Genomic DNA, 11,582 nt, shown 5'->3' with positions numbered 1-11,582 from the left:
TAGTATCGGCGCCATCTGACATCCTGTTTATATTCTGATCTAACACATGAGCCTGCCTTCCCCAGTTCACTATCAATAAAAGTACACACTATCTTGACATGAATTTTATCAAGCGGACACTGGCAATCAAAAAATTAGGTTTCCTGTTTCTCGTATAAGAACGGTAGTTTGAAAAATGATACAATACATGTTATATTAATTTTCCACCAGATTAACATAAGGTGCATACAAACAGTCTGATTCACCATTATATTAGATCTAGCATAATAATATTAATATGATTACAAGAAAAACAGCTCCATGGAAATACAACATTTGAGCCCCTTCCAATTCAGATTCAGCAAAAAGTGCTCTAAAATGAAAGAACAAAATACAGAACCATCAGTTATACACTTTTCTCTATATTCTCTAATATCTGAATCCATCCATAAAGGGATAAAGAACATTGCATCGGAGCCCTCACATTATCTGGTCTTCCTATGTAATCAAGTCAGATAATTAGAGTCTATAGCTGATACATCAAGTAGTATATTAGAAAGCATACTATACCTTCAGAAATTTGCAGTGTCCATGTAACATACACGATGCTTAGCATCACTACAAATTTCTAGCTAGCATACAAATAATTATAATCACGTGTAATGAACAAAAAAAAGTAAATCTATTACGGGTTAATAAAAGCATATTAAACATACATCTCAGGCTGGAGCATATATTATGTTGAGTCTGGTAGGTATCAAAACCCACACACGAAGATTAAGTGCGCGAATACACATCATTGTAATATAAGAAAAATTAACATAGATTAGAAACTGTACACATCACGAACAACGAAACAGCTCTCACCCACTAAATTTACTTATTTTGCACACTTTTTTAGTCAATTATTACATCACTGACTTTTAAAACATACAGACTCAATTCGTGTCCTTACGTAAAATTTCGTGACTGCTTTGTGTTCTAAAGTCATTCCTCGATAAAGGACGGAAGAGAATTGCAGATTTCTCACATAGCCCAGACAGCGATCTTCTCAAAGGAGCGTGACATAAATATACGGACCACCCAACATACACCACGTTAGAAATTCATAATCATGTAACTGTAGAGCTACTTGCTTTCTCCCATTATTCAACAGGCCCACTGTTCTTGATACAATAACATAACAGAACGATCTTGCCAACTTTTCATTTGAGATTATAATATACTGAAAAGAGCGCTACAGCCTAATCACCTAGCTAAGCAATTTAGCCTTAATTGTTGAATTGTGCCTTGTAATTGATTAATTTGCATCCGTTGTCAATTATTAGCTTACATTAATAATACTTCCTAAGTACCCTAATTGATCTAGTATCAAATATCGTTACGGAACCAGCCATAAAGATAAAAATATTAAAAATAAGCTTATTTTTTTGTTTATTTATATAAAAAATCAAATATACACTTTTAAAGTGTATTTCTCTGTGTTAAGCCACGTTAAAAACAACCCAGTCTATTTTTTAGCATTTTAATTTTGCTTATCTCACGTCGACTCTCTAGAACGCGCCGGTAAAACCATCCCATGAATATACAGTTCATAGAGCAGATCAGAGAAAGCAGAAGCCATACAGAAACAACACCATCGTTCCTATAATAAAACCCGATACCGATAATTCCGATATTTACACTTTTTTAGTGCATAATATCGTAACCATCATCCTACACTTCTTACTTTCCTATTTTGGAATGTATCTCCTTTAGTCTTCACTTATTAAACCCGTGCAGGAGGAAGATTACCCAGTAACGCCGACTGGGCAGAGAAAAGGACGCGAGAGGTATTAAGAACAAATATATAAGCATCTCAAATTCAAGGTAAGCAATGAAAACACAATTTAACACTTTTTAACATGATCGACCCAGCTAGCTTAGTCTTAATGTATAAGTCAAGCTAAGCTTTATTTTTAACAGAAAGTTATTGAAGGTGGTCTCAACTCATTTCTCATCCGAGACATTCCTATAGTCACTGGAGCATTTCCAAATTGAATGACTATTCAATTTTAAAAACTCAAATAAAGGTACCCTCTGTCTGTTTCCTTTGGGCAGAACATGGATTGAACGTATTCTGGGCCAGAAGGTGAACGCCTTCGAAGCGATTATTCAGGACGCCAACTGACGTCATGCAACTTTGAATGAGAATTTAACCTCAGATGGCTCCGATCCTTAACCCCGCGAGGGAACCCAAGGAAGCGCTTGTAACTCCTTCAGATCTGAGCAGAAACATACCTTATTTAATCTCGTTGAGTTTGATCCTAACTTCGCTGACTGGTGTTAGCGTTCACCATGACCCCCCTGTCTACACAAACACACACAACACACACAAACACACACAACCACACACACACACACACAAACCAACACACACACACACTGTGAACCAACCAACACAGCAATGACTGTAGCTCACATCATTTTAAAACGTTCCTCTTCCTCGCCCAAAATGTTGAGGAGGAGCAGCAAGCATGGCTCCCCGAGCCTTCGGGCAAAAACTCTGTGCCATTGAGAAGAAAGTCCAGAAGCCTCCTGAGGACCCCCACTTATTTTTTAATCCACATGAAGAACATTTTTTTTTTTTTTAAGAAAAAGAAAAATGAAACTGTTGTTGGAGAGTGAAGGAGGAGGGATGCTTCGTCCTCCTGCACACATTGTCGTCGTCGTCGTGTCCATTGTCTGACCACTGAGAATGTTTTATATGAACTCTGAGAAGACGGCAACATCACAATCATGTTATTCAGTGTCACTGTCTTCAGTTTTTTTGATCTGTACAGATTATATTCAGTCCTGTATTTTATTGTTGTGTTTTTCTTTAAGTACAAGCCCTCGCCATAGCTTAAGGACGTTTTATCTCGTTGTAAAGTTTGACATTTCCGCCACAATCATGTCTGAAACTGGTGTTCGGTGAATCAGAAGTGCTCAAAGCATTGATCACCGAACGGTCAACTACAGCAAACATCTTGACTACTACTGCTGCTTCTTGACTTGAAATACAAGTAAGAGTCTTCACACTACATTAATTTTTGTCTAGGGGCCCAGTTTTTGAACACAACCTGTTTTTCAACCTCACTTTGCTTACCTGAAGCTTTCATGTCTGCGTACAATAACAGTATAAAATAGCAGTCCATGCAGTGCTACGTGCTGCTTAAGCTGTTAGATTAATAACCACAACTCAGTTTTATTTGTTAATGAGTTGATAATTAAAAATCCCCTTTGCCAGAAGAAATAATGCAAAATATTTAATTATTTTTTTTGTCTGATGCCCTCTAGTGGCTGTATAGCTCGAGGTTGATATTCAGCTGAACTCAGTTCTGAAGATCAAAGTGCTGCTTGGTGTTGCAGTATCTTTTGGAACAATAAAATCAAACCTTAACATTAAATGAATTATTTTTTTCAGAGCTGAGTTCAGTTGGACTACATTATTTTTGTGCTGTTTCATTCCTCAGTGAACAGCCGGTTGTGGTGGACCTGACAGCATTTTTCTTGTTACCTCAGTCAAAGTGAAAACACTAAAGTGAGTTGCACAGTTACAGCTACCAAAACCAAATTCATCCTGTCCCTCTTAAAGCAGCAGACAAACAACTCATGGTTGAACTAAATTCTGATTGACTGACTGACGGTGAATCCATTGACAGATGAAGCAAAGATGTGTTGTGCAAACTCTAAGTGAGGAGCTGTTTTTTGGGAACATACTAAACTCAAGTTATTTTAGGTCTCCAGCTAAATGCTCACCACACTTGTTGGGTGATCATTTAAAATTTTCAGTGGAACCAGCTGATAACTTTCTGTCAATTTGCATGTTATATATAAACTGACTCAAATGTTGGAGACCTGTTGATATGAATCACTACAGGGGAGGGCAGGGTATATTATATATACATACTGTATGTACACAATTAAGCTGAAAGCACTAATTTTATCAATAGTTTAATTATCTACGTTTCTTAATGATGAAAATAGATTGTACAAAGTTTGTTTTTTTTTTATTCTTCGCTTGTGCATGTTGTTTCCAGGACAGACAAAAACTATGGATGGTACACCAATACTCATGTCACATAACTGTTGCTGTTCAGCCCGGTGTAAAAAAGAAATTGCATTTCTGCAGTCGTTTGTTGCCCATCATGAATGCACAAATTAAACATTTGTAATAGTGGTTTTGCTCTTATTTTACCCCTGACATTGAACACACCCTAATAGTACACTGTTATTTTAAGTTGTACCTGCCTTTTGTTCTGAAGTTTTGAGTTTTCTTTCCTTTGAAGACGTTCAGTCTATAAACTATTACTGTAGTACAGTAGTATAGTAAAGGTATATTAAGAGTTTTTATGTAAACCAATGTTATTCAAACAATGAGATTAACCTGCTTTAATGAAAATCTTTTATTTTTTTTAAATTACTTGAAACAATTCAAACAAACTAACAAAATAGAACCTGGTCATTTTTCTACAAAAAAACAAAGTTTTATGTATACAGTATGAAACCAGCCTAAAATTGCAAGCATCAATCACATTTTCCCACTTGGACATATATACATGATACAGTATATACACTCAAATGAAATACTGTAAATACAGTCTGCAGAGCTGTTTATTTAAGCACTGGAATGTGTCCGTTTTATTCCTGTGAGAGTGCCTTAACAAAGGCTTGAAGTCTTAGGAGGGACAAGATAAACCTTCTAAATCCAACACAAATATGCTTTTAAAAAAAGAATACAATCCTGTAAGTACAGCAGAAAAATATCATCACTGTGGATGGAGCGTTGTCTTCACAGTTGTGGCAGCTTGTCGACGGGTGTGTCAAACTTGAAGTCTGGAGGGAAGAGTTCTGCAGCGCGTGGGTAGATGAGTCGGTATGACTGTCTGATCGTAACATCTGCAACACCGGCAATATCCCCGATTTCTGTGGAGGCATCAGAGACGAGGTTCAACTCTTGAATCGGAAAACTTGCTGCTTTTTCACAACAATAACTGGGAGACATTTTCTGCAGCTCAAAAACACAAAGTGGAAATAAAACACTCTAGTTTTTTGATCCAAACGTAGACAGAAAACATCACATCTGGAGCTAGAGGGATACATCTGTCCTGCTCAGGGACACTTCATCAGGGCGGAGGACAGAAGGGACATTTTTTATCAGACCAGTAAGACATGATGCCAATTCAGCTTTATCCCATTGCCCTTTTATTAGGCTGAACAACGGGTGTACAATTAACACCGTTACTTCCACTTTTACTTCCACTGATAAGACTTGTACTATGAACCGCACTACATTTATCTACTGACTTCAATTACTTTGTAGTTTATGGGTATTCAAACCAACAATAAAACGGACGTATTAAAGCTTCAACTATTTAACACTGATTTTACAGTTTATATACACATGTACTCAAATGAATTTTAAGAAGTTCACTTAAGTACATTAAAGTCATTAAAGGCACAATCTGTGACCCAAATGTAAAAAGAAAAAAAGAAAAGGGTAGCCTTACAATCTAAATTCAAAACAGGAATTACCCAGAAAAAGATGAACAGGTCTTTAAAACCAGAAAACTAAAGCCTTTTATCTGTTTTTACTAAATCTGTTTAAGGTTTGTTGCACACGAGAACTGTACTATACAGCCGGCTGAGTATCAAACAACATCTTTCTACCCAGTAGAGGTTTTCATGGTTCCACTCGGGTGCAGGGGTCTGAGACAGGCCTGTTCAAAATGCTATTTAATCTAATAAATGTCCCCAGGTCTGCGTGACAATATGTCAAGAAGCAGAGTGGATCCCAGTGTCCTCGCCATTACATCTGTAGTGTTTCACAGTCATCACGGGAGAAAATGTGTTTTTTGAGGCAGACGTAGAACGTGAACTGTGCTGAGAAAGAAATGACACATCTCTCTGTTCGTCACTGCTCAGTAACTGCTGCTGCCTGTGTTGTGTCCTCTTTCTGTTTGCGGGTCGACTGCATTTTGGATCAGGTCTGACTTGTCCACAGGTTGAATCTGGTGTCTTTTATTCTTAAATAAATATATGCACACTGGGTTTGTGTAGGTTTTCCAGAGGTTCATGTCAGACTGGGTGCAGCACTACCGGCCTATGAAGACCCCTACTGCCAGTATATAACCTGTGCAAATGAGTCCATAAACTAGTAAGAGTTGTTATTCCACTTCTGGTCTGAACACAACGTTTGGCTATCAACAGTATTACTACAGCATCATCACTCACCTTTCTGGGTCTTCTTCTCTGCGGAGGCCTGGGAGGCCATGTAGATGGCTGCCGCCGCCACTGAGATGGGGCTCCTGCCGGGCACCAGGTCGAGCTCCACGGCCTTCCTGGCGATGAAGGTGGCCGCCATCTGCACCTGTTTGGGCAAGCCCAGGTTGGAGCAGAAGCGGGACATGAAGTCTCCGGTGGTGATGAGGTCCACACTGGTCTCCAGCGCCTTCAGGATCAGCTTGAAGCACCGGCCGATCTCCTTCTTGGAGATCCGAGAGACGGCGCAGATCTCTGTGGAGGGAGAAGGAAAGGGAAGAAAGTTTTGAGAGACTGAGTGATGTGACGTCTATAAATAGGGTGTTGTCTTCTATGAAACCATAGGGACAACAATCTAATTGCCTTTAGTTAATGGTGGCAAATTACACACCACATATTAAATCCCATTGAGAAACACTTAAGGGATTCTGTGCGTGTAACCTGCACAAGGAAAAGGTGACAACACTTTCTTCCTGTACTGTGTGAGAATTAAGACATATGCCACTGAATGTTTTATCAGTCAAACAATAAAAATAATAACATTAACACATACTTTTTCATTTATATTCTATTCTTAAATACCAATGCCTCTCATGGCCAAGGGTTGAATATGTATTTTGAACAAATCCTTTTTTAAATTCTCTTAATTTAACATGATAAATAAAATAAAAAACAATTCTTAGACGCATCAGTCACTATGACAAATGAACAGATTTTTGTGTGTACCATTTATTAAGCAGTACCACCACTTGTTTGGATTTTGTGCCGTCAATCAAGCAGTGGTGACCTCAATAATGTGGCCGATGGCAGAAGGAAATACAGAGGTTCATTCTGACCTTTAAATGTTCTTGGTACACCTTCTTGTCTGCAGGCGATGTAGAGACAGGCTGAAGCGATGGCATCATTGGCCCGCCCCTTCAGGCTCTTCTGTTCATAAACCTGCTTGAATAAGTTGTTTGTTCTGTCCTGCAAAGCAAAAACAGTATTTACGCCAAGCTAATTATTTGCACTGCATTTGCATTAATGGTAACAATCTCCCCACAAACCCAAATAATGTTTATGAACCAAACCAGGTGGAGAGCTTATATACAATGTCAATGGTAGAGACTGATGCTGGTTCATCATCGTTGAGTACTTAGGATAGGGTGACTTCTCACTGAATCATATTTCTGATGTCTTTAAAACTTACTATGATGTTCCTCGGCAGGTTGATGCGATCTGCCATGGTGCTGATTTCTTTAAAGGCGTTGAGCATGGCCCGGTCGGAGCTGCTCATGGTTCGCCGGTTCTGGTACTTGGAGTTACCGAATTCATCAAAACTAGCTGCGCCTGTCCCCTGTGGTGGCAACAGTGAATGCTTATCAGTCAAATTATTGTTTCACGAGAACACTGAGGATGTGGTTTACAGTTATTGTGGTATTCTGATGCAGCAGACGTTACTAGATAGTCACAATGAAGTTTCACTGTATCGGGTAATATAAACAGAATGCTGCGTTCAATGCCATTCGTTGTTCAGAATACCATAACACGGACATCTGAACACATAAATTAAATATCTTTTGACATCTTTCCGACAATTTGAGCTGCGAATACCGGCATCTTGAAACAACTGCACTTTTGAGCAGAAGGCACACGACGAGGCTCCTTTCCAACAACGGGCTCAACCGTCTCTCACCTTGCTGATCATGGTGGTTAGGTCGCCTCCATTGAGCAGTGGGTTCTGGGCATCTCCCACTCTGGATGGATCTTTGAGGGCTTTCTCATTGGAGAACGTCCTCCACTCTGAGCCTACGTCGATTACACGGTCACCTGAGGAGAGAGGGGGTTGGATAAGAAATAAGATGTTTCAGAAACTAAACCTAAACCTGAAGAAGCAAAAAGGCGACGGGAGACAATATTTACACGTTCATTGTAACAGCCTTTAATTGGTACGCTTGATTCCCCAATATCCTCAAAAACAGAAATTACATTTTTAATTAAAAAAACCAACAGTCATCCTGTTTTTGTTTTTTGATGCGAGCTTTTCAAACGTGTGCGCTGATGGTGCTCTGAAAGCAGCTGCTTTTCCTTCCTTTATTGATAGAAACATGCGACATGTAATGCAAATACAAACACTAAATGTGATCAGTGTGTGATTTTGTTTGACGTTCTGTGAATCACCTGCACATACAAACCATAAGTGCACACAAAACGCACTCACTGTGTTCTTCTGTGTCTGTATTACATCCCTCTAGAATCATTAACCAGAAGATGGGGCCACATTCAGCACAATTTCCTTATGCAAATATATTTTCATGCGTCCAAGTCTCAAATCCTTTGAATACTGTCTCGTCTTCCTTCCTCTTATCCACGACACCTCTTACATTTTACTACTACAGCGTACTCTCAGTATAGTGTCTGAGCTATTGTCACACACCGTCTCCTCTTTCTCCTTTTCTTATTGGGAATTACGTAATAAAATATGATCCAAACAGTGACGAGGCAGGAATATTGTCAACACATTATATTTATCCAGTTATGACTGTTCTTGGGATCCTGTAGCAGCGTTGAGGATTAGATTTCTGATATTTTAATCCTGTTAGGCTTTTTTTTTTAACCACCCATCAGTCTTTCTAATATCTAGAGGCAAAGTGACATTCATCTCCTTAGAGGGCAGCCAAAGCTACGGGAGCAGGAACAGAGGGCATGTTTAGCTTGCATCAGAGAGCGGCTGGCGTCTCTCGTCTCCCATCTGACCTGGTCTGTGCTCAAGGGGCTCATTAGAGGAGAACACTGTGTTCCCTTACAGCTTTGTCTTACAGTCTGCATCACGTTAACAGGAGTTTTGCTTCATACACTTTGTATCTGTGCCTTTTGTGCCTAGACAACAAATGACGGACTGAATAAAACCCCACACTAGGCGGAAATTGCGCAAATAATTTGTTAATTATTTGTTCATAGCTTTTCCTTCATTCCTGCCGCGCCTGTTGCTCGTCGCGCTCTGCTCAATGTGAAAATTCAGCGTGAGGCTAGAAAGCATAGATGTCAAAACAACAACAAGTGCAGTAATGTGTTTTTGTGATCTGGCTGAATGAATCATAAACTGAGGCAGCACTTCTAGATCCGGATGATTAGACGCAGTTTGAATGGCATTATAGAGAAATGCATTTATAGTGGCTAACTGTGGAGACTGTGGCCTTGTTTAGCCTGTCAACTCAGCTGATGTCCATGTACACTGTATTTGTAAATATGGTGGCCTTAAAACCAAACAGGTTCAGGAAGACGCGTGCCGAGGAACCTTCGCCTGTAGAAATGAGTTTCTTCTTAGAAATTAACTGTCTGAAGAGATAAAGACACAGGAAACCAAAATGGAGAGGAAGCATGTGTTCTAACAATAAGAAGTGTGTGTGTGTGTGTTCACAGTGTACATACTGACCTACTACAAGGCCACATTCAGGGCAAATCATGTCCCCCGCTCTGTAGTCCTCCACCAGTATGGCGTCAGGGTGGTTGGGACACTGAACTCTTGGAAGGGCCAGAGCATCTCCGCTACAGAAACAGAACAACAGCGAAGTGATAAAACAGCTACAAAAAGGACAAAATGGGAAGAAAACAGAAACATACAAACTGTCTGAGATCACTCAGAGGAAACCACAAATGAGAGACAACAGCAAGGCTGATTTCCATTTCTTATACTCCGGGGAGGAAGATTCAAATACATTGTGTTACAGAGTCCAGATGTGTTTCACGTTTTCACTTCACTTTCCCTTTTGTTACGGAGACAAAATACCCGTCCTGGGGGAATATTCTTCCACATCAACTCCCACAAAGTGACGGCTTTCTGTTGTAACAGGCGTATTGATCCAAGCGGGCTGAAAGCACTGAACTGTCTGTGGTTGGTTTGAGCAGTGCCATAAAGGAAAACAATATCAAAACATTAATATGGATCAATATCATTAATAATCCATGATCACACACAGATGCTGTTTGCTGTTAAAGTCCATGTCCCCTTGTATGCTGTGTTTGTGTCCTCGAGGGACAATACATATCTGAACTGAACAAAGAAAACATCAAACAACAGGCTGCTGAGAAACATCAGCTAAAGATTATTATTACTGATGGACAATTGTTTTCTCGACTAAATATTTAGTGTTTGAAAAAACAAACAAAACTTGTGGAAAAATGCCAATAAAAGGTTTCTCAGAGGGTAAAGTGATGTCTTCAAACAAAACCCCACGAAAGATATTAAATCTACAATAATTATACACAACACAAAATCATCATATAAAAGCAGCTGGACTCAGAATATTCAATAAATAACCTAATCACCTGTCAAAATAACATATTGTGAATCCTGGACTAAACTGAACAAATCAAAAGGTCACGATGATGTGGCGAAAGCAACAGATCCACACACTGAACGTCAGAGACATTTCCTCTGGTTGCAACACAAACACCAGCGGACAGGGAAGAGGAGCACAGCACTCATAATGAAGTTCATTGAGAGGCTGATGTCGTGTAAAGACTGAACGCAGACTAACATGTGAATGTGTTTACATGCGACTGATCCGGCGCTGCTCACTAAGTTATCACGTTAGCTCAACTTCCAGCTTCAGGCTACAACAACTGCACCGAGGAGTGAACCGACAAAGAGACAAAGGGGGGGGAAGAAAAACGGCGGAAAAAAAACAAGTCTGCGATGCTTAGCGACGTTAACGTGATAGTGAAGTGGAGCCATTGAACGCCACAGCGGAGTGAGGCTGTAACGGCGACACTTCTGGTAACATCTCCCGAGCTAACGGAGCTAGCGGCGGTTACCTAGCACAACACAATACATCTAACGGCTCATCACGGGAGCGTTACCGTGGAGACAGCGCCGGCCGTTAGCGCCGGCCGTTAACTCGGTCGCTTTTTACAAAACCACACACGGAGAGATACACACAAAGAAGAAAGAGGTATTATAAGTTGCTACGCACCGGCTTGTCGACGCCATGTCTTTCTTCAGTCCGCCTGTGTGTCAAAGAAACAATTGAACGCAGCACCTCTATTTATAACTTCCCCTGGTCACGTGTCCGCTGGAGTACGGAGAGCCGATAGGCGCAAACTAGTCCAAATATCCTCCCGCTTTCTGAATCAGAGCGCCGTCAATTGTTAAATAAAAAACAGCACGGTTCTGATGTCTGTGATTGTACCCTATGATAACACGAGGTTCACATGGTATTAATATGGATTCATGGTGAATTGTTTTCTATGAAATCTGCATACAAGTCCTGGAGATCAGGCGACACCCGATACAAAGACCAACAGTTAAAGAAACAGTACAATACCAGTTTAAATACAGT

The 11,582-nt window shown here is 40.0% G+C and overlaps 1 protein-coding gene across 1 annotated transcript; it reads right to left on the bottom strand.

Annotated features, from left to right (window-relative positions):
• Window positions 1-4,387: 4,387 nt before the first annotated feature.
• gtf2b (general transcription factor IIB) lies at window positions 4,388-11,353 on the bottom strand. Its single transcript, XM_035671163.1, has 7 exons — window positions 11,217-11,353; window positions 9,677-9,789; window positions 7,937-8,070; window positions 7,451-7,597; window positions 7,098-7,227; window positions 6,235-6,516; window positions 4,388-4,926 (listed from the first exon to the last, which is right to left on the bottom strand). Exons 1-7 carry the CDS (start codon window positions 11,231-11,233, stop codon window positions 4,793-4,795), a joined length of 957 nt encoding a protein of 318 aa, XP_035527056.1. The 5' UTR covers window positions 11,234-11,353; the 3' UTR covers window positions 4,388-4,792.
• Between the last annotated feature and the right edge of the window lie 229 nt (window positions 11,354-11,582).

Source organism: Morone saxatilis, unplaced genomic scaffold (genome assembly GCF_004916995.1).
Source record: "Morone saxatilis isolate NCDOM2014 unplaced genomic scaffold, NCSU_SB_2.0 Contig23, whole genome shotgun sequence".
Classification (NCBI taxonomy): domain Eukaryota; kingdom Metazoa; phylum Chordata; class Actinopteri; family Moronidae; genus Morone; species Morone saxatilis.
This window is presented reverse-complemented; position numbering and strand designations above follow the sequence as displayed.